This window comes from Heloderma suspectum, chromosome 10, assembly GCF_057233095.1.
Source record: "Heloderma suspectum isolate Gila_16-S chromosome 10, 16-S_ref, whole genome shotgun sequence".
Classification (NCBI taxonomy): Eukaryota; Metazoa; Chordata; class Lepidosauria; order Squamata; family Helodermatidae; genus Heloderma; species Heloderma suspectum.
This window is the reverse complement of record NC_139467.1, coordinates 43,542,525-43,570,319: the sequence shown is the minus strand read 5'-3', so window position 1 is coordinate 43,570,319 and position 27,795 is coordinate 43,542,525. Positions and strand designations below refer to the sequence as shown.

General features: G+C 45.1%; 2 protein-coding genes across 9 annotated transcripts; one reads left to right on the top strand and one right to left on the bottom strand.

The window, feature by feature from the left end:
• On the top strand, positions 1-16,178 carry SYNC (syncoilin, intermediate filament protein). 5 transcript variants are annotated; one of them, XM_084816110.1, is made up of 4 exons: positions 1-155; positions 6,811-7,774; positions 13,207-13,331; positions 13,869-16,178. In XM_084816110.1, exons 2-4 carry the CDS (start codon positions 6,818-6,820, stop codon positions 13,927-13,929), a joined length of 1,143 nt encoding a protein of 380 aa, XP_084672236.1. In that variant the 5' UTR covers positions 1-155; positions 6,811-6,817; the 3' UTR covers positions 13,930-16,178. The 5 variants fall into 5 exon arrangements, with proteins under 5 accessions (XP_084672236.1, XP_084672239.1, XP_084672240.1 ...); XM_084816113.1 differs by lacking the exon at positions 1-155 and adding an exon at positions 304-547; XM_084816114.1 differs by lacking the exon at positions 1-155 and adding an exon at positions 1,842-2,117.
• RBBP4 (RB binding protein 4, chromatin remodeling factor) lies at positions 15,294-25,437 on the bottom strand. 4 transcript variants are annotated; one of them, XM_084816118.1, is made up of 12 exons: positions 25,372-25,437; positions 23,112-23,259; positions 21,491-21,636; positions 20,610-20,783; positions 19,923-20,038; positions 19,659-19,819; positions 19,387-19,513; positions 19,051-19,128; positions 17,969-18,045; positions 17,821-17,878; positions 16,829-16,939; positions 15,294-16,348 (listed from the first exon to the last, which is right to left on the bottom strand). In XM_084816118.1, the coding sequence occupies exons 2-12, from the start codon at positions 23,168-23,170 to the stop codon at positions 16,283-16,285; spliced, it is 1,173 nt and encodes a 390-aa protein (XP_084672244.1). In that variant the 5' UTR covers positions 23,171-23,259; positions 25,372-25,437; the 3' UTR covers positions 15,294-16,282. The 4 variants fall into 4 exon arrangements, with proteins under 4 accessions (XP_084672244.1, XP_084672242.1, XP_084672243.1 ...); XM_084816116.1 differs by having other exon boundaries at positions 25,197-25,422; XM_084816117.1 differs by lacking the exon at positions 25,372-25,437 and adding an exon at positions 24,636-25,001.
• Positions 25,438-27,795: the final 2,358 nt, after the last annotated feature.

Sequence of the window (27,795 nt, the reverse complement as noted above, 5' to 3'; positions counted from 1 at the left end):
ACGGGCGCCGCAGCGGACTCCGGAGAGCCCAGCGGCGGGGGCGGCCCGGGGCGCTCCGGCTGCTGGCGCGGCGCGTTCAGAAGGCCCGGCGCGCCCGCCCATGCGGCGCCCCGGCGCAGCCCCGAGCTCGAGGCGCTGGGCTCCGGCAGGGGCAGGTAAGGCGGGCGGGCGGGCCGGCCGGCCGGCCGCGCTTCCTCGGGGGCCGCGGGGCCTCTGGCTTCGCTCGCGCGGGGAGAGGAGATTCCCCCCCGCCAGGGGTCACGCTCACTTTGGGGAGGGGGCGAGAAGCGATCGGGGCGCCCCGCCGCCTCCGCGGGTAACTTCCGGGGAAGCCTGGGGCAGCTCCACCCGCCGCCCCCCAGGGATACCTCGGTCCACATTCGGAAGCTCCACAGGCATCAGGGCTACTGGGAGCGGCAGGGCCGTCAGCCGCTTGCAAGACGATCTGCGGCCAATGCAGGCCGCCGTGGGAAAGGGAAGAAATCCGTGCTTTCCTCAGTCTCCCCCGGCGGTGGCTGCGTTGGGGGCGGCCGGTGTCTTTGCCTCGGTAAGGGATGCCAGCCTGGGCGCGTGACGAGATCTTTGCGGGGGGGGAGCCGGGGCTGTGCGAAGCCACGCCGGGATCCGCGGCCCCCCGCTCGTGCCGTCTAGAGAGAGCGAGCGAGCGCGCGAGAGGGAGAGATTCCCCGTGTCAGCAGTTCGGTCCTAATTCAGAAGTTGAAAGCGGAGAACTTTGCTCCGGGCGTCGCCTTTCGGAGCTTTTCACGGCCAGCTGCTAGGAAATAGCAGACGTGCACGCGAAGGCTGAGCAGGCTGCGAGGGGGGAAAGCGCCTTATTTGGGAAGGGGCAAGGCCGCTCCCCGAGGACACCCTCGCTGGCGCGCCCAGCTGGAAAACCCAAGCGGCGTCTCCGCTCCCCCCGGCCCGAGAGGGGCGCCACCCCCCCGCCGGTTCTCCTGCGCAAGCCTCAGCGGGGCTCGTGCAGAACTTCCTGCCGGAGGAGAGCGCGCTGAGGCTGCCGACGGTGGCCTCCGCCCGGCAAGGCCCTTCTGCAAATGCTCGCCCTCCTTCCCGTCGAGACAAAGCGACTGCGGGGGGGCGGGGGGGGCGGCAGCAACTGATTATCCCAACTCAGGCCCATCAGAAGAACAGTAATGATTCGGATCGAGCGCTGCTTAAACCGCCGGATGCCCACTGTCCTTTCAAAGCACTGCTTCCAACTGGGTGTGGTTTCATTTCTCCCGGTTCTGCTACAGCTGGTTCTGTCCCAAAACATTTGCTTCTGGGAGGATTTTCTGACTCTCATCATCCTCAAGCGGAGCAGCTTAAGCACCCTTTCTGTGCCACTCAAACAGCCCATCTGTCCAGCGTCAGGCAAGGTGCTGAGAACAGCCCACCCAGCCGCAACAGCTGCAGCTCAGTCACACCCGCTTCAGTCAGGGATGACTCTACAATGCTTGCTTGGAAACCAGAGCAGTGCCTTCTTTTTCCTGCTGCAATATTTTAATCCATCCCCAGCCATCTTGCAGAACAGGCACACAAATTCATGGGGGGGGGGTGTTCTCTGCATCTGAGGTTGTGGCAGCATTTTCAGTAAAAAAAAGATGCATTTTCAGTTTAAAAAAAGATGAGGTGAACAGTCTGTGACATCAAGCAACATAAATACCCCTCTGACTGACCCTTGCTACTTAAGTCAGGCAAAAAACACCCTTAACTCATTTTCCCCCATTTGTCAGGGCAACGTGACACTTAAAAAAAAACTTACTTTGTGTAGGTACTCCAAATTGTGAGGTTCCATCTGGGTTCCCTCCACCACTCCAAATCTCTTCCTAGAACATACCAGAACATCCTTTATCAGCAACCAGATGCATGGCATTTTACAAAGAATAAGCAACCAGGTCTCTGCCCCACAATCCAGAAAGAGACGTAGTGGAAAGAACAGTGAAAGAGGAGGGAAACGGAGGCAGAGGTAAACAGTGGAAAAAATACGGATTGTTGAAGTTATACTTCCTGGGTGCTTCCAGATGGAAGCTTCTACAGTTATCAATGAGAAGCAGTTGTACAGCTGGTCCATCTTTTTCTCCTTAGAGAAAAGACGCAAGAAGCAGTAAGAAAACGTGAGTGGAAGATGTTATCATCTAGACCCCGCACAAAATTCCATGAATGAGGCAGGGTGATGGCAGCACCTGGATACCCCTTTAGTGCAGTAGGGGAAGAGAACTAGGGCCAAAGTTTCATCAAAAAGGAGAGTTTTGAGGAGGGAGCTGTAGAAGAAAGGGAGGTGGCATCACTGATACACATGTTGAATAGCTACAATCCAACACGGCCTTAAATCCATGGGATTAAGCATAGAGCTACACTCTAATTAGGCAGAGTGCATAATCATGCCGGGTAGCAGATTTGGGGCACAATTAATGGGGCTTAAGCCTTTTTTTTTTGTTTTAATTTATCATATTTTTATTGCTAAGGTTGGGAGTCGATTTTGATTTGTGTTTCAGGTACCAACAATGTATTCAGCCAAAATGTATTAACTGCACTTAACTTTGTGTAGGATTGTGGCCCTTAAGTGCAGGAAGGGGTGGGGAGATAACACACATTTTGTGCAACGGTTAATGCCTTTTATCTATTTAAGTTAAGATTCCAGTCTCAAAACAGGTGCTAGAGCAGCCTGCTCCAATCTAGTGCACTCCAAGTGTGCTGGGCTGCAACTCCCTAGCCAGCACAACTGGGGGATGATGGGCATTCTAGCCCAACACATCTTGAGGGCACCAGGTTGGGGAAGGCTGTGCTAGAGTTTCCACTGCCTCAAGAAGGAGCCGCTCCTTTTTTTTCAGGTGGGCACAGTCTTCGCATAGCACAGCGGCTCGGTGCCTGAATTATGAATTGGGAAGTACCTTGTTCAGATCTAGATTCAGCCTGTGGTGCTTCTAGACGAGGCTTTTGTTGTGCAATTGCCTCATCCCATTCATATAATTTTACATGGAGTCCAGACAACGGCAACTTCCACTTGTAACTATCCTGTGTTTTCCCTCCGCCTCTTTTTTCCTACCACGGAAAATCCATTAAGGAAGAAAAGACCTAGTTGCTGCACAAGGCCTTTGGAGTGGGGAGAGGTGGGAGCCCTGTAGATTGAGCCTGTGGTGCTTCTAGACGAGGCTTTTGTTGTGCAATTGCCTCGTCCCATTCATATAATTTTACATGGAGTCCAGACAACGGCAACTTCCACTTGTAACTATCCCGTGTTTTCCCTCCGCCTCTTTTTTCTTACCACGGAAAATCCATTAAGGAAGAAAAGACCTAGTTGCTGCACAAGGCCTTTGGAGTGGGGAGAGGTGGGAGCCCTCCATCTCGAAGCACCCTGCTTGGTGGCCTTAAGTAACCCATACTCTCTCTCCAGGCCTAACAAGACAAGATGGCAACAGATCCATGATCTGCTGGGGTTTTTGGTAGTTTATGAGAGCAACCACAGATGGGCTCAATCCTGTGGGGACTGACACTGGAGGAGTTTTCACCTTCATCTCCATGCTGCTTTCCCAGTGAAGACATCTCATGTGATTTGCCCCATGGGGCACCATGATCTACCCCAGACAGCTGCTGTTAAACTTGTGTGGGTTTTTTTTTTTTGGTTTTTTAGAAAGCAGGAGATCTGAGCATGTCTAGTTTAGAACTCAGTCTCTGCAACATGGAGATAATAATACTGATCAACTTTACAGGAGCAACAATGGTGTAATACCTTATCAGGACCAACTAAAAGATGTCTTTGTGATGTTTCAAACAAGTCCTGATAAATGTTTTATACAGCTGTTGATTCTGATTTTTTTTTCTGATGAACCAACAAGGCTGCCTGCAATTCTTGTCTACCTTACAAGGTTGTTGAAAGGGTTACAGAAAGATAACGTATGTGAAGCACTACGTAAATGTATGTTATTGCTCATTTTTCCTTATTCAAGCAAAGTGGGCTTGATATTTAGATGGAACATGTTCAGCAACATGCCCACCAGATCAGCATATGCAGTACGATCACAGGTCAGAACTTCTCCAGGGATTCTTGTCCCCTTTGGATACAAAGCATGGGGAGGTCGTAAGGTGGCAAACTGGGGCAAGAAGGTCACTTATGGCACTGATTTTTTGTAGACAGCAATCCTTTTCTCCTTACCCACCTTAAGGGACTGTGGGATTGGACCCCCTAGGATCAAAGTACTGCTGCTCTGTTGAAAAGCAAACTGGAGCTCCAGCCTCAGCTTGGCTTTGGCCAACTAGAACCTGAGTGGGCAGCACTTAAGTGCCTGAAGGAGCTGTTTTTCATCTATAAAAATGGAACTAACATCTCATACAAAGGATCTGTGACCAAGGTGTCCCAACAATTAACACCCTTTCCTGAAGTGTCTACTCCACCTTCTATATGCTTTACTATTATCAGCACTTCAGATATATCTCAAGAGCTGCAGCAGGTGAAATGGCACTGCATGGTGCCTTAGCGTTCATGCACACACCCTTACGTATATGTGCATAGAGAACCCAGGCATGCACTGCCACCAGGCTTAGAGAATCAACTTCCAGTGCCTTCAGACCCTGAAGAATGGCAGCTCTAGCAGCTCCCAAGGTGTTGTTTTTTTTTAAATGAGGCATCTGCTAAAGTGAGGGTGCGGCACCCCTGCCCCACAGCCAGATTTCATCCAGCCCTCTGGGTCCCCTCCTGCCCATCAGCTGTTCAGGAGGGAACAGCTAAGCTGCAGAGGGGAAGGGCTGTGCTGCACGTTATTTGCCACTCAGTAGGTTACAGCTCAGCAGGCGGAAAAGGAAGGCAGGAGAGCGTGCGTGCGCAGGGGCAGCACAGCCTTCACTGCCATTGCAACTGGGAGTGAAAACCCACTGTGCAATCTGGCTGGCAAGTGCGCAATTACAGTTCCTTCCTCTACAAGGAGATCTGCTGTAGGAAGTGAGAAAAACCTCCAGTCACAGGAAGACTGAGCACTTGCAGTTTGCATCTTTGCTTCTAGATGGAGAGCCCTAGTGCTATCAGACAAAAGGTACTGTGCAGCCCTTCCACCATTCCCTTCTTAATGGATTTTCTGTGGTAAGAAAAGAGCGGGAAAGCAGTGGGAATACATAAGAAGGTTACAAATGGAAGATGACGTCTGGACCCCCTGTAAAACTCCATGTTTGTGGTAGAGTGATTTCACAATAAAAGCCTTGTCTCAAAGGTCCCCAAGTTGCAAAACTAGCTACTGAAGGGAGAAGGCAAAGTCTTTTGTGTTTCCTTCACGCACCAAAGCAAAAAGGGAAATAGCTCAGCAGAGAGGTAAGGCTGACTTGAGCTTCTTGCAAGTTGCAAAATTTTCATGCATTTTACTATCACATGCATGCAATTTGGGGGGAGGCAATTGCATTTTGAAGTCTGAGGCTTTGAATGGTTATAAGGCAAGGGCTTTAGAGCCTAAAGCAAAACACAGCAACAACGCAGGGGCATCGATTTACCAGGGACATGTGCCAGAAAAGAGGGACCATCCCTGGTAAACGGGGGTTTAGAGTATGGGTGCTTCCAGATGGAGGGCTCCTGGCACTAGCAGTCACAGAGTATTGTGCAGCTGCTCTGTCTGTTTCTCCTGAACAGGATTTGTGTGTTAAGAGAAAGATAGAAGAACGGCTTAGAAAACACAGGAGGGTTGAGAGTAGAACACATTGTCTGAATCCCCTGTAAAATTCTGTGAAAGGGGCAGGGTAATGGTACCATAAAAGCCTTGTCTGGAAGTACCCTGTATGTTGGCACACAAGAACAGATTACTAGGCAAAGTGGGATAAAATAATGTATAGGCTGTTGCTTGTGTTCTCATACCTACTCTCCGAGACTGCCTGGCTTCCTTGTAGACTGGGTCCATTCTAGAAGCAACTGCTGACAGCTGTTACCCTAAACCTCTATAGCCACCCACTGGTGTTTTCCAGCAGGAATTACACAATATGCCTGTGAAGAACACGAATCACGTAGAACTGAGAAATCAGACGAATCTTCCATTTTTTTCTAAGGCCCAAATCCCGCTTTAAGAGTGAACCAAAGCTGGCAACAGCACACATTTTAACCAGTTTGTGTATATGTTGCATGTACACAAACTATAGGCTTGTTACTTTTCCTCCTACGGGTCCTTGTCAAGAGGTGTTTCAGAGATTCTCTATGCATGGGTCTGTGTTCCTTTTGTGGATCACTCCCCTCCCCCAATTTGAAATGTTAATTGTCTCAGTAAGAAGTTCCCCTGCTTCTGGGATGACATCATGCTCGCCTTACCCTCCCTCAACGGGCTTTGCCAAGTAATACAATCACTGGTTCAAGTCTTGAGGAGAGTTTCTCCCTATCAGAGAGGGAGAAGGGCCCTGGCCGATTCAGACGGAGACAGAACCAGCGTCCAGGCAGATATTCTATGGAAGAAACCTTGTTCTTCTTTTGCTGCTTTACACACTACATGCTTGGGTGCAAGGGCAGTCAGCCATCTGCCTCCCAGCCACTATCTGTTTTGGGAAATATTTTGATTTCTATTACTCTGTAACTCAAAACAAATCACAGCTGGTGGGGGTAAGAGATCTTTTTAGAAATGTCAGAAATGCCATATGATTCTGTCTTCCTAATAGACTTTCCTCTGTTACTGAATAATGTGCGCTGGTTTAAATCCATCTCTGCTTACCCACTGTTTGTACGGCAAAGTTCCAGCAGTTATTTAGCATGGGGATGGCATACCTGCTCCCCAAGCTTACCTGTGCCAGAGGAGCTGTCACTCAGGGATTTGTAAGCTTGATTCACAGCTTGCTTTTTATTTTCAGGGAAGTGATGGCAGACTCCAAGCCTTCTCTGGGAGTGGACAATGCAGAAAACTCCTTAGAGCTAAATGCTAGGGATGCAGGAACGTTCTTGGAGCTCGATGGAGAAGACCGCCCTGGGGTGTTGTACATGGATCCCATCAATGTACCATTCTCACAAGACGCAGGAATCGCAGGTTCCCCAGTGGAGCTGCAGGAAGCTATGGAAGGCCAGGAATTGTATGATGCGGAGCCCGAACATATGAGCATGGAGGACCTCGGAGAGCGTTTTCAGGAGTGCATTGAAGCAGTGGAACAGCTAGAGAGGGAGAGGGACCAGCTCATCCAGGAACTCGTGCTTCTACGGGAACCAGCTCTTGAGGAAATCAAAAAAGCCCACGAAGAGATCCTCGAAGCCTACCGGCTGCATGCCAAAGTCGAGCTTGAAAGGGGCAGCCTGAGGGATGAGATTCGGCAAGTGAAACGGAAGCTATTCAGGGTGACGCGGGAATGCGTGGCGTGCCAGTACCAGTTGGAAACCAGGAGGCAAGATGTGGCCCAGTATGCTGTCTACCAGGAAGAACTGGAAAGCAGGGTCAGCCAGCTCTCAGAGGAGCTGTCCCAGTTGAGAGAGACTTGTGAGAAGGAGAAAGAACAGTTCAGGCAGCATTTGAGGGCTCCCAGGCGCCGGAGGGACAGCTGCTACCTCCAGGAGAGCCGGCGGCTTTCCATGGAGTTTGAGAGCTTTGTGTCAGAGAGCCGTCAGGGCCTGGAAGAACATTATGAGCCTAAGCTGATGCGCCTGTTGGAAAGGAGGGAAGCCAGCAGTAAGACTTTGCGAAAGACCCAGGACGAGATCCATAGACTAAAAGAAACCCTCAGACCACTCCAGGGAGAAGTTAGCAAGCTCCAGCTGCAGAACAGAAATCTGGAGGAACAAATTCTGCTCATTAAGCAAAAACGGGATGAAGAAGTTCTCCAGTACAAGGTATGCCTTATGCCAGGGGGTGATGGGCACAAGTTAAATCTCACAAAATGGCTGCCACTGTAGGCATGGCCTGTCACAAAATACTAATTTCTCACAAGGCAACCTGGTGAAACTAAAAGAAATGTAATGTGACCAAAAACCTAAGTTCAAGGCAGAACTGGGTTCTGAGTTCCAAAACACAAAATCAATTTTCTGAACCCCTCATTTTCTCCTCCAACACCCATTTCACAGGAAGCAAACTGAGGCTCAGAATCAAGAAATTTGGCCAAGAAACAGAATACGAGGCAGAGGTGGGGGTCCGAGTCCCAAATGCCAAATCACGTATTTGCCCCTACAAAGCACAAAATATCAGCAAACTGCTGATGCTCAACACACACGTTCTCTATGTGACACATGCAAGATACCCACCTACACCATAGAACTACACCCAAAAAACTTTCCAAACAAACCCCATGCAACACACACACACACACACACACACACCAATGAACAAACTAACCAGGTTGTACACACATACATGCGTACACTCACAGAACAGGCAGAATACCCCCTCGCTTCCTGCCACCCCCTCTAGTCCCCTAGGATGCTCCCTACCATGCCCAGCCATTTTTTTTTTTCTGGGCAGTTGGGCCATTCTTCAAAATGAAGTGCTGGGCTGCAGCCTATGGAAATAAAGGTGGCATGGGAGATGCAGGATGATAGCCTCTGCTTTAAAAAACGTTTTAAATTTATTATTTCAAAGCCTTTGTATTCCACTATTCAGGCAAAAAGCTCCCAGAGGAGCTTACAAGAATCAATAATTAAACAGTCCCTAACCTCAGGCTTACAATCTAAAAACACACGAGACACAAGGAAAGGGAGGAGGAGGGAGGAGGAAAAGAGCAGGATGGTTGCCCAGATGGTTGTTCAGTTGCCCAGATGGATGGGAATACACCTATTCTGGAAGCAATTGTACCCAGGTTTGCACTGCATCTCCTGTCCTTCTGGGCTGGCAGGTTCTTTGCTGTCCTGTTCCTCTTTTCTTTCTTCTCTTATGCAGTTTCTCTTCTCCTTTTGAATTCAAACATAATCAGTTTCTTCTCCCACCCACTCAAGGCAAGATGTTTCCTCAGACACCCTTCTTGTGGCAGTCGGGGAAGGGTAGGGCCACCCTTGGAACCTAGATGGTGGCAGCTCACCAAGTTGAATTAAAAAAAAAAACCAGGAGGGGCAGGGAGCCTGGTTGGTGTCAAAGAGCCCGTGTCCACAGCCCACTGGTGCCAAACAGGCCCCACATTGGGGGGCTCAAGCTGTATGGCAGCACAGACTACTCTTGAGCTAGAGCTAGTTGCCATACAGATGATGCAGCACTTCTCTGCCTGATGGCACAACAGATGCCATGACACAAACTCCAGAAGCTTGGAGCTACAGCGGAGAACCATGCAGTGCCACTCTTGCCAAGCTTCAGACTGGGGAAATCACCCGTTTGGCTGCTCCTCCATACATTTATATTTAAAAACCTCTTTTATTTATTTATTTATTTATTTATTTATTATTAAATTTATTAATCGCCCATCTGGCTGGTCACCCAGCCACTCTGGGCGATGTACAACATACAATAAAAACAGTTTAAAACAATAAAATTCTACAATAAAAACATTTTCTAAAATACCCTAACCCACCCCAAATGCCTGCCTGAACAACAACGTTTTTAATGCACGACGGAAGCTCATTAAGGGGGGGGGGGAGCTCTTTGAGCTTTTTAGACTAAAATACCAGGGGAAGGTTAGGATACCTTTTGCCCTAGCATGTTAGTTTTGTATGTGCATGAAGTCTTCATATAGGGGAACATCTAAAGATGTAATCCCCCCGAAATGGCATGACCTAGCAGGAGCAGCACTGTGTGCTTTTGCTGCCCATGCGTTTCGTGCTAGCTAGCAATCCATAGCAATATGGAGAAGGTTCCCCCAATGCATGGATTTATTAATGTATCACATGCTCTAAACAGTCCATCTTTTTGTTCACACATTCAAATGGGTTCTCAGAAACACTGCTGAAGAATAAGATTTGCACTCTTAACCCTAAATGTATTCATTCAGAACTCGGCCCCACTGACTCCAATGGGGGCTCACCCCCCAGTATGCCCAAGACTGAAAACTATGCACACTTCCTTGGGAATCTCAGCGAATTCAGTGGGACTTTCTTGTGAACTTCCCCAGAGGCATCCAGGTGTCCACTATGGGAAATAATACCAGTCTATGTGGAAGTTTCACCTAATACAGGAATAGTTATGTTTGGAAATAACTTTTTGAAATGAGGGAGTCCTTCCCTTAAAATGAAAACTAAATAGCTAGACTTCTCAGGATCCAGCAAGGCCTGGCCAGTATCCAGGCTTCCATCCTAACCAACAGCCTCTCAAGCCTTTCTACTGCACCATCAATAACACCCATCAGGCTCAGTTGCCTCCATTTAACTAAGGATATTCAGATGGCAGAAAATGCCAAATGTTAAAACATTTGCCTGTCACTGATGTGCTGTAAGAACAGAGGTAATTTATAGGAACTGAGGCAGAACCCACCGCAGGCAAATGCATCTGATCTGATCCTTCATTTGATACTGGAGTTTCAGCGTTAAGCATAACACCTGGGGCTACTTAAGACCTGTGTGTCCTGAGAGAAAGCAGAAGCCCACGTTAGCTCGCTCATGACATCAGCTTTTGAAGGGACCATCAGTGGCCGGATGTTTTTTGTTATTTGGTAACATTTGTTTGTTTCAGTATTTAACATTTTAAAATCACCCTCCACATCCACAGCCAGTATGCTGCTGAGTATGCTGATACTGAGGACAAGCAGTTGGGTGGATGCCACTTTCATGCTCTGCTCATAAGCCTTTCAGAGGCATTCTGCTCTAGAAGGACATCTAACCTTCATGTTTGTCCTGCTATGGCTGAGTAAGGCTCAGCCCTGGGATCAACTATGGGGCAAGTCTGTTTAGGAAAGTCAGTAGACCAGCAAAAGGTCAAAGCACAGTTGTACCAGTTCAGCAAAAGGGCAGCTTGAAGCAGAAGTCAGTAGCATGCAAAGGTCAAAAACACAGTATCCCCAGTCCAACAAAAGGGCAGTCCAAAAGCAGGGTCTTATCAGGGAGCAAGAGGTCACCAGCCTAAGAAATCAGTCCAAGGAAAAGTAAGGAAGCAAGGTTTGACAGTACTGGGAGCTGAAATAAAGATGTTGTTCCATCCCCTTCCCCATCTCCTTCTGTGCAAGACCGTTCAAGGGCCAAATTCTACAACAGTCTCTCCCCTTTTAATACTGCAGTCTATGGCGGGTTTGCAGAGGTACATGAGGGAAACAGATTCCGCGTCAGTGGGAAGGGCTCGTGCTATCGGTTTGCTTCTCCTTTGACATTTCCTTTTGTTTGGAGCCCCAAAGAGGCTCACTGCTATGTCTACTCTATTTTTCATCTTCTTCTCCTCTCACGTTGCAGAAAAATGGTAAGAACACCCTTCTCTGCTTTTTCTATTGACCTCTTCCCAGAGTTCTGCTTTAGACCATGTGATTAGATCTGTTTCTGGAACACAGACAAATAGCTGCCTATTTTTGTGGCAAGGGAGGCAACAAACATTATATGGGCAGGATTGGCCTATGATGCATTCAGACAAACAGAACTCCTGAAGGCAACCCTTGATCTTCCATAACAGGAGGCATGTGAACAGGGCTTTATTTGGACCAGGGCTGAGCTTCAGCATCTTTCAGGTCCAGACCCGAGAACTGCAACATGTGGACAGTAACAAAAATATCTCTGGAAGATGCATGTCTCGTCCTCCCCCCACCCCCCTTTACCATCTGGGTACACACAGCTAGTGCTCCCTGCCTTGATTTTAAAAAATACAAATCAAGCACAGTCAATTAATCAACAGTACATGTTGTACTGACACCTTCAACTGTGACTGAAGTTGCTCCGAGCAGGGACTATGGTTTACTCATGCCACAAACAAATCTGGCATTCTGCAGATTCCACCACAACTAACTTCTCCTAAAAATCTCACATTGCAGCCTCAGAAGAAGGAAATTTCTAGCCCTCATGGTGATAGAGAAAAAACTTTAAGACAAGTGCTCCGGGGTATGGCTTCAGCAGTCAGGGAGGGGCTTCTTTACAGGACTGTGTCACTCTTGCAAGGTGTACCACTGCCCCAGAGTTCATTCATCCTTCAGCTCCTCAACTGAAGTCATATATGTAACTTACATAGTTAAATATAATTTTGCAATTAAGATAGCAGCAGACCTTGGGTAAGCAGTATCTTGAATAGTTTTCACATCTAAGAGAGGCTGAGTTTGGCAAAAAAGCACTTGTACATCCTGTATTAAAAGCATGATTTATTCTAGTTACAGTGACTTTGCAGACTCCAATTAAGGATATTTTATTTTTCATTTATAGCATACAGCTTCCCTAGGTCAGATAAAAAGGCAGATCTTAGCCAAAAGTAGTTTTTGCACATGGATGCTTCTGTTCAGTGTACCTTAGCATGGACATGGAGAAAACATCCACAAAACAGGAAGTGTGGAGTATCATGAAACACTTATTTAGACTGTACCAACATCTTTGAATCCCTCAGTACACCAGTTTTAGTTAGTGCAGATCAGCAGAGTTGCCATTTATCTCAGGTGCATTGGCTCAGCCAGGAGAAACACACACCTCCCCTCTCAGAAGTGCCCATGCCATAGGTAGTGAAGCTCTTGACTAGCAAAAATTCTTCTGTCCTTTCAATTGTCTTCTGAACATTATTCCGTGCTTACTATAAGACAGTCACTTCCACCTTCAGTCTTACTCCAAGATACGTACATAAATTTCAATTTGACAGCTTTGCCAGAGGCAAGATTTCATCTCAAGACTGAGCAGGTTTTCCAGGAAAACCCAGAAAAAGCAGAGAACCTGATACTGGACACAGGATTCAAGATCTCAAAAATCTCAGGATTTCTTTGTTTCTAGCTCTTGTAGCTCTTGTGGCTGCAGATAGACTTGAAAGTGCACCAAGTGTGAGATCTCCAAAGTAAAAAAAGGAGATGAGATGAGACAACCCACATAGTTTTGGAGAACAAGAAAAAAGCTAGCAAAAGAAGTTAATTCAAATTTTCTTGCCTAATTTATACAGTTTGCAAGCACTTCTCTTGCTTTCATGTTAACTTGGCAAACAATTTTTATTTATAGCAGAGTCCAAAATACGCACTAAGGTTGGAGCTTTTGAAGTCAAAAGTTCTACCACACATTATCAGTTTGGTTGTCTATTCCAGAAATTTCCATATTGAGAGCAAAATATGATACCTTCCATGGCAATTAGAACAGTGTATCCATGTTAGCCTTGAATACAACAGATGGCAACAATGAAAAATTGCAGGTTGTCTTCCTTTCCAGGACATTTTGACAGTTACATGCCAATGCTTGTCCATCCACAGGAGCAGGTAGAAGAAATGGAGGAAAGGCTGAGGGAACTGAAGAATGAAGTACAGCTTCAGCAGCGAAAGAACCAAGAATTGGAAGAGCTGAAGGCCAGCTTACATCAGGAGCTGTCCATTTACAAGTAGGTTTTACTTACTTTCTTGATTACTACCCCATAGAATATTTGATTAGCAGTGAGAGAAAGGCGTTAAGTGACAGTTTCTCACTATTGGAACTTAAGACACATGTTGTCACATCCAGTTCTTTACTATCCATTTATAGAATAGACAGATTACTAAAGGTGACCACACATAGACAGTGCCTCCAACATCCGAATATAATTGGTATACAATCTAACTATGCTTTTGCACCATTTCAGAAGAGTATTTTAACAACTTCCCAATAAGCCAATCAACAAACAGGTTGATTAGAAGTCTGTGGGCAGGACCCATTTTGACTTTTGAACAGCACCTTGGTAATTTCTAAAATAAGAAACCCACATAACATTTTATTTGCAGTATTATCTTCCTTGCTCTTAAAGCCTCAAGATCTGAAAGAAGTGGTGTCTTCTACAATGTTTCTTCTCGTCTTATTCCCCAACATGCAACCTTTTAAAATTTAGATTTGCTTGTAAAACCATTACTTTGGGCAACTGATGATCCAGTTTCAATCCTCACAGAGGCTGCTTAGAAATCTATGGACAACTCTGCAAGTCAGAAGCGAAACAGGATCAAGAGTGAATTGTGAATTCAGAAGCATGGATGTCCTTCCCTTCTTACAAAAAAAATAGAACCACTCTCTCCATCTGACTACAACATGGTAGCCAAAGGGCCAGACTTTTAAGATGACAGTTTGTATCTTTATTATGTTAAATGGAGTTGCAAATGATCTTCTGAAATCTGGTAGTTGCACTGGACAGGTGTCACATCAACAGGACACCAGGTATGCATTATGGGCAACTCCATAGTGAAAAGATTGTATACAGCCAACACGTCAGCAAATTTGTCAGTGTTGCTTCAATGCTATTCTTCTGTATAAAACCTGAGAACAGGACTCTTTCTTTAAGCCACCTGTTTGTAGTTTTGACATGTTACAGATAGAAAACTGAAGTTACATTCTAATTAAATTTTTTATACATGCACATACACAGAGCATTTTAAAATAACTTTTCAAGTAGGAATTGTTTATAGAGTAGTAATATGGTTAAAGTGACTTAACCCCCAATTCAGAACTACAGGCCAATACAACAACCACTGCTCTACACAACCAATTGGAATCAGGTCTGTCTCCCCTTCCTCTATCCTCCACCTCAAATGGATGCCTGTTCTGCCAACAGGACAGGGCTTTCTACAGTTTCAGAATAATGAGCTTCCAGAGATGCTCTCTCTATATGAGAGGCACTGCAAAATACATCAATTAGTGGGTAAAATGCTGTTGACAGTGAAGGATAGACACAAGGACCACTTGCCACTTCGATTCCAGTTTACAAAGCATGACATACAAACCTAGAACTGTGTTGTTTAGCAAGAAACAACCCAGGATTTTAACCCAGTGGTTAACCAGAAACAAAGCAAAGCCACAAGTAGTTGAGGGGCAGCTTGCTTGCTCCCATGCAGCCCCAACAACCCATGGGTTGTCATCACAATCTAAAACAAGCCCAAAAGTGGTTTAAGGAAGCAAAGACATCAACAAATTTGCAGACCGCAAACAGCTAGCTACCCCATCAAGCTTTTCACTTTGAGTTACTGGCAATGAAAAAAGTGCTCTTATTGGGGGGTTTTCCTGGATCATACTGAGATTGTAGTAGTGCACAGCTCTCAAAAGCCCATCAGTATCAGTATGTTCCTCAAGACTCAGCCAGCAGCATGTCTTTGTTGCTTTAGATTACAACTTCTGCTTGAGCTTTCAGGTCCCTCCATCTTTTATTGCCAGTGGCAAAGAGCTCTCGGCATATTTCAGGATGTCTATTTTGTAATGTATGTGCCTGTTCCCTTCTCCAGCAGAGTTGTACTTCATTAGGAATTTAGACGCCAAACAGTTAAACTTTCATGTTGGTTCGAGAAAACTCAAGATTTCAGTTAAAGAAAGAAGACAAATCACATCCTACATAGAAAATCAAATTTATTTCATCTGAAGCACTTGTTCAGGTTCATGGTGGAACAGTTCACCCACACAAGAGATGTGTTGATATAAGAGGAAAGAGTATGTCACCCACACTTATATCATTCCTTATTATGTATACCACCTGCCTGTGTGCAACTCCAGGTAGCTAGGCATGCCATTTGTGGTCTATCAGTCAGTGGAAACAAACATCTTTTACAACTTGGTGGTCCCCCAAGTTAAAACACAAAAACAATTCACAGAAATAAGAGGACATAGTTCAAGAAACACAAACAAGCTAAGTGATGTGCAGGCATAAGCTATCACCATAATCAGATCCACATCCTAAGTTGCCCCATCAGAAAAAGATGGAAGGACCAAGGTGTTATGGGAAAAAATCAGACATTATCTGGATAGAATCGCTGTAATCACTGACAGCAGCTAGAAACAGGTGAGAATAGGTGACCTTGCTCTGAATTTATCTGCATCTGAAACCACAAGTCTATTAAGAGATAAAGCCCTGCACACACTTTTATCAGAGGGACCAATATTAATAAAATAAAAGAGAATCCTCTCCACTCTTAAGTTCCCCCTAGTATAAAAACACTCAGATCTTACCAACATTTGTACTGCAACAATTCAGGCATAGTTTGTATTTAAAAAATTGAAAAGGAAAAATTAATCTTGTAGCAGAGGCAGCAGAGCACATACCAGCTCAGCCAACTAATATTTTAGGAGAAAAATGGCCAACCAAATGGCCAACCACGTGTGATGCTAGCTCATGTCAGGCCAAGCCCTCAGCTTTCAATAGCAACAGTTCACTTTCTCAATCAGAAGCAAGACTGATGGATAGTATCTACAGATGGGCCGCTGAATGCATGGTGTATTTGTCTCACTCAAAAAAGCAGTGTTGACAATCTTATGAAAGCTGGGAGAACAGTGCAGGGAGAGGACAACAGGAGGAAAAAAACAAGGATGGAAGTGGTCAAGTATCTAGGACCCCTGCCCTTCTGGATCCACACTTCCTTCAGGATCTTCATCATTGTATATGTTCTCCGCCTATAAAGGAAGAGGAATGTGGAATTAGAAATATTAATTTGATTGTTTAACAGATTCCCATTCTGAGGGCAATTTCTAACTGTAGTGCCAAACAGCACTCTAATAAGCACTAAGCAACGTCAAAATGTACCAGTTTTACACATTTGTCAGCTGTAAGCATTGGAATTATTCTCCCCAAATACATATGAAGACAGTAGACCCCTTCTGTAGTTTGAGATGACTTGCAGTAAAGTACTGAGTCATCCTGAGTGCCCTGTTCTGCAATAGCATGAGAATGCTTTTGACCTGGTCTACACATCTATGGAAAAACACACACACACACACATATATATATGTCAACACTGTTCATACAAGACATGGTTAAAGGAGAAGGATCACAGCTCTGACAAAAGAAAAAACAGCCTGTTCATTCTATTGCAGCTACTGGACAGCCACAGTTTTGGATTCACTTTCCCTTGAAATAATCAACCAAGTACTTACCATTTGCCAGACTTGCATGATATTGTCTTCTGATACAGAACAAATTACCCAGGGTTCATTGGGATTCCAGGAAAAGTCAGATATCTTTGCAGTGTGACCACCATGAATAAACTAACATTGAAAACAAGAAAGTGATTAAAGTACACAATGCCCCTGAAGATACATAGATCAAGAGAAGAGTTTCAAAAAAAGAGTGACTTACAAAAACCCATCAATCTTTAAGGGCTGCACTCCAAAGCAGTATAGCTATTTTTAACACTGAAAAAAATAAAACCCAAACACAGATTCCAGAATACAAAAAGGATCAGCTTCACAATGGTGCTAATCCAACGTTACTTCCATTTTAAATTATATCCATGACAGTAAGTATTTAACTACAGGATGCATAATGAAGCACTGGGTCAACTTTAAACTTCACTTTCACTCCTTCTCTACCCACTTTGCTATTTATTAATCTATCCTGCCTTTCCGTCAAAGAAATAGTGCTCAAGGCAACTAACAATAAAATCCAGATTAACAAAACTTTAATTAAAATAATATCATAGAAACAAATTTGTTATCTATCCCTCTCTTCCCCCAACAGCAAAGCTTAATTCATTCACAGCAAACAGGAGATACCACGGGGAATGGGGAGAAATTGTCCTCAACTCAGAAAGTATCTTCCAGTTCCTTGGACATATATAAATCAGGTAGAGGTGGTAGCAAAAAAGGAAAAATTGCTTAGAAATTAGAAAGACAGATCAGTTTGCATCTTTGGTAAAGAGGTGGGGAGAGAATCATTAAAGGAAGGAAGTGTATGCATGCATACTGGCAAGGGAGAATCAACAAACCCTTCAGAATTGCTCAGATCTGAGCAAGGATTGTGTTCACAATTACCAATCTGCCACCAAGCTGAATTGTAAAGGCACCGATTTTTATCTAGATTTTTTCAGCTGCATGGGGGAGCGGGGCAGGAGGGGAAGAGAAGACAAATTATGGCAAGACCCACTTACCAACAGCTCAGGTGGGCCATCTTCTGCATCCTCAGGAGACTGTTCTTCTCCAATTTTGCTAAAACATAAGAGAATAATTGGGGACACACGAAAAGCATTTCTGGTGAAACTCAACATCTACACAGCACTGCACCCATTTGGAACTCACCTCAAATCCCAGACATTTAGCCTGCGATCAGTACCGCTGGAGGCCAATATAGTTTCATTATGTGGCGACCACTGAACCTTTAGCAATGAAAATGACATAAAATGTTCAACCACAGAATCTACCATTAAGTTCTAGCATTGGTGAGATTTTTATGCTTCCCACTCAGTGTATCAAACAAGGCCTTTTCATAAATACCACCCAACTACACTAACTTCCCCTCGTTTGTCTGCTTTCTCCTCTTGGAAACTGCTAACTGTTCTAGATGCTACATAAAAGGCTGGACAGCAGAAGGTTAAAAGAAATCATAATAACCAAAGATCTACACTGAATCAAATTTCCTTTGGAAACAACAGGATTATGAATTTTAATTTCCAGGAACACCTCATAAAGCTAGCATATTCTTACAAGAAAGTGTTAAAGATGTATTGTTTATATTTTCCTCCTCTGGGACTAAGAGCTACAATCTATGTCAAATGCTTTATAAAGCACAACTTCCTTGTATCAGCAAAAAAAAAAAAAAAAAAAAAGCCTGCCAATCATTGTAATTTACTGGCTAACTCAAAATTGCTTAAACCACTTCCATTGTTGCACATGACCTCCTCCCGACTAGCTCTAATTTATTTACAACTGAAAAATACTACAGCTTCATGTACCACTCTCTAATTCTTGGAATTTAATTAGATTTCCAATGCTTTGCATATACTACTCCAGTGGCAACCTTCATGTGATACATCAGTGTTTCTTTATCCTTGTTTATCAACCCTTTAAAGTTCTTAGTAACACCCCACCCCCTGCACAGAAAAGTATATAATTCAACTTCACTGCTCCAATTCTGTATTCCATTTGCTACCCAGCAACATAATCATGTTTTTCCACAAGCAGAAAAAGCATAAGATCAGCTGTAGGTTCTCCTCAATACCTACTAATTGATTATCAAAGATAAGCAAACACAAGCTAGGTGTTCATGCCTGAAACTAATAGCAAAGCCAATTCTGAAAACATTTCTTTTGAAACCTTTGTTAAAAGCAGCCACCTTGTCAAATGATCACAAAAAGGTATCCCATATCATGATGAGAGTTTACCTGAAATATTTCATCTTTGTGTGACTCAAAGGAGTGCAGCTTCAGTTTCAAGTTTCTTAGATCCCACAACGCAACAGTCTGACCAGGAAGATCAAAGTAGAGTTATTAAAAAAGATCATTTCTCATACTGCACACAGTCCATACTGTATGCAGTCTTCATTACTGTCATTACTTGCTTACTTTACAGACGCATTCTTTATCAACTTAACAGATGTAGAGAACTGACTAGGGCCACTCAACACAACAAACTGCATAACATACCAATTCAAAGAGAAATACCCTTAATCCTACCACCGTGAATTTAGGTAATACTATCTGAAAGTTCTAAACAGACACCTTATCTGCTGATCCTGTAGCCAGGATGAACTCGCTATAAGGATTGAAAGACAAACAGTTCACTTCAGCAGTGTGAGCATCCACAGAATGGCTTGGCTTGGAAGTGTTGTTTGACCTGGTGTCCCAGCTAAAAATAAAGAGGAGTTCAGGATGAGAAACAATTTTTATGGACTGGTAACACACACTAGTTGCAAGAGTCAGTATTAATAAGGGCCCCTCCCCTTTAAGAAAAATTCAGGGAGTAATTCAATGTGAAAAAATGCTCTGCTTACATCATGAGTTTCTGATCATCAGCAACAGATCCAAACAGAGATTCATGGAGCAAATGCCAGGAAACATCTTCCACCACAGCTGTATGGCCTGTGAAGATGGTCTTGGCATCCACCACTTTCCCTTCCTTTGGAACAGCACTTATGTCCCACAAACAGATAGTCTTAAAGAGGAAAAGGATAGAAGACATTCATATAGGACACATCATTCACTTGGCAGATACAATATTCCTATGTGACTGGGCTAACTAACCATACAATACTCACATGATCATCAGATGCACTAAGCAAATGCCCACTAAGGTTTGGGTTCCAAGATAGACCATAACCTTCTTTTTGATGTCCACGAAGACGCAGATCTGGATTGCACTCACCAGAAGGGTCTAAAAAGAAGAAAGTGTCAGTCTCTGATTGTTCTACTCATGCAGCACTAGGGAACTACAAATAACGAGCAAGTAACCACAGAGAACAAATGTACAAAGTTAGCTCTTGCTCCAGGCCTGGAGGAAGAAGGTGAAAACCTGATTGTCAACTACAGGAGGTCTGAGGGCCATTTTTGCCACCCCACCCCTGGATTCCTCCCCCAGAAAATAAAAACCCAAGCAGCAAACCACTCAGTTTAGTTCTGAGATTGATAAGTGTGCTTGAGACACTTAGAGAAGTCTCTGGACCCAGAATATTATTAATTTGCCTGGGCTGTACAGTTGGTCATTTTACATTCCTGGTCAGGATTTAACAAGCAAAACTGAATTAAATGGCACTAAATAATGTGTGATTACTCTTTACAAAAAAGGGTATGGTAACATGAAACACACAAGCAAGAAACAATTAATTGCCCACACCCAAAGATTATCTTCCCAGCATAACATGAAATTTATAAGGCCTATTCTTTATTTTATTCCCAAAGTGCATACATGAAGGGGGCAAGATAAGAACACAAGAACAGGCAAATACCTGGTTTAGATGGATGCTTGGTATAATCAAACACAAGTACGTCACTGGATGGAGTCTTTGTGGCAATGATACAAGGATTCTGGGGCATGTAGCGTGCTCTATTTACTTCTCCTTCATGGTTGATTTTTATTTCAATTTCGATTTTCCCACTAACAGATCCAAAGCCTCCAAACTCTGAAAATAAAGATGACACCTCTACTATCTATTCTGTTCAAGTTATAGAAAAAAGGAAACAAAGCTTTTAAGACCAAGAAGCTAGGAACTGAAAAGGGGGAATGTAGAAGAAAGAGCAGTAGGAACTTGTTGGATGCAATACAGCTATATAGATGTTTAACTATAGAAAACAAAACACTTCAATCTTCTAAACCATCTTTAGGCAATGTGGCATTAGAGGGCTTCACTAATCAATCCAGATATTTAACTAGCCACAGCCAACATTGCTGAGGTCCCATTTTAACAGTCCTAGAACAGTCTACCAGCATGTTTATCAGATTTCTATACCTCTTTTCTGTTTAGAAAATAAAAATAATGTACAACAGCACACACAATTTAAACCCATTAAGCAGTAAAATCCAGACAACAGTAAATCAGCATATTACAAATCAATCAGGAGATACAATTACTAAAACTGTGTTTAAAATGAATGCTCCAGTATGTCACACCATTCAAAATTTAATTTCAGACCAGTAATTTATCTAAGTTGTACTGTTTTGAGAAACAGTCTTCCACATGTTATTAGCCCATTTATTAATTTAGATTTTTATCTTTGTACAACACCAACAATTCACAGATCTCCAGCATGTTTACTTAACAATAAAGTAAAATGTTACCAGAGGGATTAAAAAAGAATCCCAACCTTGTTCCCCATTTTGTTCCCTCACCTCCCTTCTCACTATCATAATGCGAGGCATCAAACTGTGCATCATCATTAGGGAGCTGAACACTGGCTATCACAAGGTGGTTTTGTTCATCAGAGGTGTGAGTCCCAAGAACTAGCCGATGAATACTGAAATCTTTGCCTTCAGGCCTGCAAAGAATAACAAGGTCAAAGGGAAAGGTTTGTTGGTTTTTTAGCCAAGACCGATTCATTAGGGCTACATCAATGTCCCTATCATTTTTGCTAATAAGAACATCCCTTATTCTAGTGCTGCTGGAATTTCATCCCAGGATTATTAATTTTCCTTGCCTAACAATACAGAATATTATGAGCAGGAAAACTGGTCAGCAATTTGAATTACAGTAGTTGTTTCTGTAAGTCACTTCAACATTATTTTTAGTGAGCGGAAATCTTTCTTGCCCTTCAGAGATGCTCAAGGCAGCACAAATTCAAAAATGTTAATGCGTTATTTTAACAAACTTGTTCATATGCTAAAAAGAAGTAGGGGTATTAGCAAGCATTAAAAAATGGCTACAACAGGCAATGTTTATGTACCTCACCATGACAGGAGAAGCTAGTAAAACAAGCTTTATCCAAGGGTTGTCTGCATACATGAAAGTGTGGAGGGGGGAAGGGAGTGCACACAAACACCACCCCTAACAGTCCTACACAACTGGCTCCATGTATGGAGCATGGGAAGACTTCAGGGCAGTTGTAAGCACGTTCAAGCTGGTCACATTCAGGGTGCAATGCTATGCATGTTTAGACAGAAAAAAGTCCAACTCCCAGCATCCCTCCAGCCAGCATTGGCTGGAAGCAATGATAATTGTCTGTTATCATTAATTTTATCATAATTGTCAATGATAAAATATAATTACAGCAATTATATCACTGCTGTAATTGTAGGACTCATTTCTGTCTAAACATGCACAGCATTGCAGCCTGCAAGCTTCCATGTGACCAAAGACCCTAATTAGGCAGGGCACCCAATCACAGAGTGGTTTGTAAGTGCATTCAGCAGAATGCTGTTACAACCCCTGAGATACCATAGCATTAAACAAGTAAAGGTCTTCAGAGGCTCCCGGAGACATAGAGTCATTTTGCACAACACGACAGCCTATCATGGGTTAATTTACCCATGAGGAGTTGTGGCGCGTGGTGGCTATCATTATGAATATTCAAGCCCTGGCCGAAGGTTGCCATAGCATGTCATGTCACCAGAACTCAGGCAGCAGGGGTTATCTGAGGGTTAAACAACCCACATATAACCCTAAAACAGACCATGGGTTATGCAACGGTTGTTTAACCCTCAAGTAACCCCGCCTCCCGGGTTCAGACAACACAAGTATGCATATTTATAATGGTGGATGGCTCACGCCTCCCTAAGGGTTAATTAACCTATGGTGATCTGTTGTGTCATCCAAACCAAGAGACAGGGTGAGGGCTTGCATATATGCCCTTGCCCTCATCACACTTAAACTGCCATGTCTGCAGGCTGTATGCCTCCATAGGGCTACAATCACAGCACAAACCTATGTGCGTTACTCAGAACTAAGTCTAAGTTTGTTCACCAGGCCTTATTCATAGGTGTTCTGTGATCCTCTGCAATCCTGGGAGAGAATTACCTGGTTACATCAGGAAGCCACTGAGCAGTCAAGCTGGGCCACTCCAAAGCATGGGTCATTACAAGATCATAGAGGAATGGAGTGTTCTTTTTCCATATTTTATATTCTTCATTAATCACTCGCTCCTCCACTGCATCATCAAAGGCAGCTAGTAATTATAAGAAAAATATGTAAAGAATTAATACTGACAAAACTGAAAGCCCAGGGACAAGTCACTGCTCTCTAGCAAAAGGTATTTAGAATTTCGAGTAGAGGGGAAAAGCTATTTCCATCTTCAGTATACAGGAATTTTTCCATCCCACTGCACTGCACTGAGTAATCACACCTCCCCACAGGGCATATGCATCCCACTGGGGAGAGAGGGGGTACAGCAGGCCTGTAACATCATCTAAGAATTAAGGCTGCAGTCCTATGCTCACTTACTTGAGAATAGGCTGTACTGAATTCAGTAGTTTACTTCCACATGTAGTATTCTTTTTCTATGTGAGTAGGAATTAATTTCACTAGGCCAGTAGCATTCTAGTTTTTCAGCTGCATAGTGACATTCTTTACAAGTGCGTGCAGGCCTGCAGCTCCACATGCACTGTTCTACAAACAGAATGCAGAAAAGCAGTTCTCACCTTAAGGCATCAGAGCTACTTGTATCAGAGCTTTAGTTTAAAAACATACAGCAACTAGAAAATCTAGTCCTAGTGCACAGTAGCACTAGAAGTGTGAGTTCTTGAATGGAAATCCCTGGTTCAAATATTATTTCAGCCAAGAGATCAACAAATGGCTTATCTTAGGCCTCCACCTCTCAGCCTCTAATCTCTAATATACAGAGAATAGATAATGCTTACAGGGCGACTGTAAGAACTACTGAAGTCAGAAACAACAACACCCCCAGCTCAAATCTTACATCTCTCATGAACTCACTGGATGTCTTTCGATAAAGCGCTATATTCGTAGCCTCCCATGTGCAAAATGGAATAAGGTCTATCTAACGGCTGCTGTAAAGTTACTGAAATAATTTATTAGAGGCACTTTGAACACTCTAGAACAGGGCTGGGCAAAAAACAAGAGTAGGCTCTCCTGGGTGATCAGCAGTAGATTAGCAAGGGCTTCTCACTTTCCACCAGCTGGACAATGGCAGCAAAAAAGCCCTTTTCCAATCAGGCTGCTGAAACGAAAACAGGTGTAAGAAGGAAAACCAGGAGTGGATTTTTCTGAGGAAGGGCAACAAGCTCAGTCTGGCGCTAAAAAACTAATTCCTGAGCTGAGAAGAGCTGACACTCTACTCCTTAATTCGAAGTCTCCGTCCGCCCCCGAGCGACTATTTTGCATCTCGAGGGCCAAGTGAAAACGCTGATCCCAACACGCCTGAAGTCGGCCTACCCCTGCTCTAGAAACAACGGGCCTGGCGGCGCCCACAACTTAACAGCCCCTCCGCGCGACTTCGCACACGGAAAGGGCTGCGTTGTCCTTCGACGCGTGCACAGGCCCTGCGCCTCCAAGAGCCAGCCACAGCCTCCCAGCCGCGCCTACCTGCCTGCCTTGAGGCTAAACCCGGGGGGGGGGGCCGTGCGCCGCCCTGAGCCCCTCGGGGGGAGCGGCGGGATCTACATGTAACAGACCACGAGCGAGGCCGGCCTGAGGAGCCGCCGCCCGCCAGGTGACGTCCTCCCGGCGCACCTTCCCCTCCCCGCCTGGAAAAGCTTCACCGGAGGAACGGCCGCCGTCACAGGCCCCGCGCGGCGAGGGGAAGAAGTGGGCGAGCGGCCGTCCCCCCCTCGCCCGCGCGCCCCCCTCGCCGGTCTCCCACCTGAGCCATCCTGCAGCCCGCCCCGCCTCATTACAGAGAGCTCCCCGCCAGGGACGGACCGGAGGCGCACGAGCGAGGCGAGCCGAGAGGCCGGGGAGGGGAGGCGGGAGAGAAAGGAGGCGCGCCCCATTGGGCGGCTCCCGCGGAAGCGGGGCGGGGCCCGGCCAACGGGCGCGGGGATTGGGCGAAGGGCGCCCCGCCAGGCCGCGCGGAGGGCGGGAAGGGAAGGAGGGACTGGGGCCTAGTCGAGCCTCGGGTGTTCCTCCTCCGCCCCCTCCGCTCACCTTCTTTATCCGCCATGATGCCGACTCTCTTCAGGGCCGCGGGCGACGTCGCGGCTTCCTAGTTTGCCTCAGGAGTCGGCCGGCTGCTCGCTCGCTCGCAGTACCAGGGGCGGGCCGCTCGGCGCTCCTCTATTGTTTCCTGAAAGGTCCTCCTCCGCCCCCCTTCACAATTCACCTCAGGACAGCAGCCGCGCGCGACGGGTTCGCGCCAACGCCAGCCAATCACAGACCCCACCGCTGCGATTCCCTCAGCGAATTACGAGCGCAGGAACGGAGACGGAGGAGCGGGGGCCGAGTGGGCGGGCCTACGGAAGGAATGAGCACGCACGCGCACTCTCGCTGTTCCGCCCCTTCCTTGCCTCGCTTTGAGAAGAAGGAGGCATTGGCTCGCCGGAGTTTCCTGCGGAGCCGCCATTTTGTTCCTGGTTAGGCAGCCTGAGGAGAGCGTTGGGCTGCCTTTTAAGAGGCTCCTTGCTAGGAGGTGGATGTATGAGTTCGTGGAAGGAAGCCGTGCCTGATGGGCTGAGATTAAGAAAACGTGGTTTCTAGAAAGCTCTGCCTTTTGGGAGACGTGGCTGTCTCAGCTCCCCCATCTAAAATGGGAGTAGCAATGGGGTGCCCACTTCACCAGAGCTGTGGCATGCGAGAGCCAAATAAAGTTCGCTGGGTTGTTGGTGCGTTAATCTTCATCTTTGAGTTGCCGCTGCAAAGGAAGAATAAGACTCACTATATTAGTATTAGTAATATGAGTAATATAGCAAGTATTATAAGAGTAAAGTGACACATACTGATTAAACTATGCTAAAGGGCGCACTCCTATGGCGTATTTTTCAGGGAGTAAGTCCATTCAACACAATGGAACATTTCTGAGTAAAGGTACATAGGATTGCCCTGCATATTGTAATCAGATCATACAGATAGGAATTTCAAAGTCGATACATCCTGTTTGGTGACATTGGCAAAGAGGATGTTGAACTTTTTGTAACCTTACAGCTTCATCCTAATGGTGTTTATTCAGAAATAGTAACACATTTATAGAGTTTCAGATATTCAAATGCTTCAAAAATATGAGCCTTCCTTAACCAGGTGCCCTCCAGATAAGTTTGGCAAGTTGGCTGGGGATGATAGGAGTTGTAGTACGATGCAACCAGGTTGGGAAAGCTCGACATATATTATCTCAGATAATTTTTCAAACAGCCCTGTAATGTGGTCCAGTATTATCACTGCTGTGAGGAATGTGGCTCGCCTAATGTGTTTCTTACAAAAATATATCTATAAAAAGCCAATTTCTTATAGTCCCTAAGAAAAAATGTTTTTGAGGGTTACATCCTCCAGTCACTAGGTGATGGTACCCAATTCGGCTTAATTCACTTTTTTACCTAGCACACCACCTAAACTTAATCTCCACCTAAAACCTGACACGCTTCTATTCAGTTCTCTACCTAACAAAGTACCTGTGTGTTACGTTTAAGGCTGGAGACACATCCAGGTAACTGGTTGTATATTTTCAAACACGGGGGATCAGCCACTGTGTGTTTCTGTCACAGCAATACAAAGTGCAAGTTTAAAGCTGCATAACACCTAGTTGAGTGCAATCCAATTTAGGGTGCAATCCTATGCTTGTTTAAGACAGGAAGAAGTCCTATAACTTGCAGCATTCCCCAGCCGACATGAGGCTTTTTTCTGTCTAAACGTGCATAGGATTGTGCCCTCAGTCTACTATCACCTTCAAAGTGCCATATTAAGACAGTGACCAAATGCAGGCTTTGCGACTACAGCATCAAAAAACTTTTTTTTAGAAAAAACAGCCACTGTGATTGTAATAGTTACATGGTACTAGAGCTAGGGAGACCCAAGTGCTTCCAGATAAGGCTTTTATTGTGCAATTGCCCTGCCTCGTTCACAGAATGCAAGCAACATCCCAGCCTTCAAATCGCCACTCAGCCATGAAGCTTCCTGGGCGACTTTGGGCCAACGGCGGTCTTTCAAGGTAACTGGATTTGAGGGTGGGGAGAAGCCTGGATGCCACCTGAGCTCCTTGGAGGAAGGGTGGGGTGAATATGTAATCAACACAAACAATATACATACAGGAACTGTTGCTACGTGCTTGATGAAAGAAAGCCAGACCAAAGGGTTGCCAACTTTTCCCCCTGGGAAGGCTCTTGTGCCTTTCACAGTTGCATCATACCAGGCAGAAATTCAGCAGTTGAATCCTTTCCCTTGCGCTAGCAAATGCCAGGAGAAGCTTCATCTGCTGAGTTTCTTCTTGCTAGGACGGCAGGAAAGCACAGGAGTCTTGATCTGAAATGCTTGAAAAATGGCTATCAAAGCAGAGTAAGCGCAGCATCTCGTGTAGCCTTTTTGAGAAATCCGTCTCAGCGTGACATATTATCGATTTGACTGGGTCCCTTCCCTCCCCGCTCACGGGTCGATGTATGATTCATAATTCGAGTTAAAAGCACAACATCTCAAATTGCTGCTGCTGGGGAAAGGAGGAGTGTCAAAAACCCAGAGGTTTTTTTTAAGCAACTGTCCCTTTAAATGTGGGCCGTGCGCGTTGCAAACTCCCCTTTGAAGCCGGAGCTCGACTTTAACCTCC

Excerpts from the sequence above, each read along its gene's own strand:
- RBBP4 (XM_084816115.1), bottom strand. The coding sequence starts at position 24,943 with ATGAGGCGGGGCGGGCTGCAGGATGGCTCAG. Across the intron at positions 23,260-24,912 it reads CGGGCTGCAGGATGGCTCAG|CTGCCTTTGATGATGCAGTG; the intron begins GTGGGAGACCGG and ends TATAATTACTAG. Across the intron at positions 16,940-17,820 it reads ATGGCCCACCTGAGCTGTTG|TTTATTCATGGTGGTCACAC; the intron begins GTAAGTGGGTCT and ends TTTCAATGTTAG.
- SYNC (XM_084816110.1), top strand. The coding sequence starts at position 6,818 with ATGGCAGACTCCAAGCCTTCTCTGGGAGTGGACAATGCAGAAAACTCC. Across the intron at positions 7,775-13,206 it reads AAGAAGTTCTCCAGTACAAG|GAGCAGGTAGAAGAAATGGA; the intron begins GTATGCCTTATG and ends GTCCATCCACAG. Across the intron at positions 13,332-13,868 it reads CAGGAGCTGTCCATTTACAA|AGGCTGCTTAGAAATCTATG; the intron begins GTAGGTTTTACT and ends CAATCCTCACAG.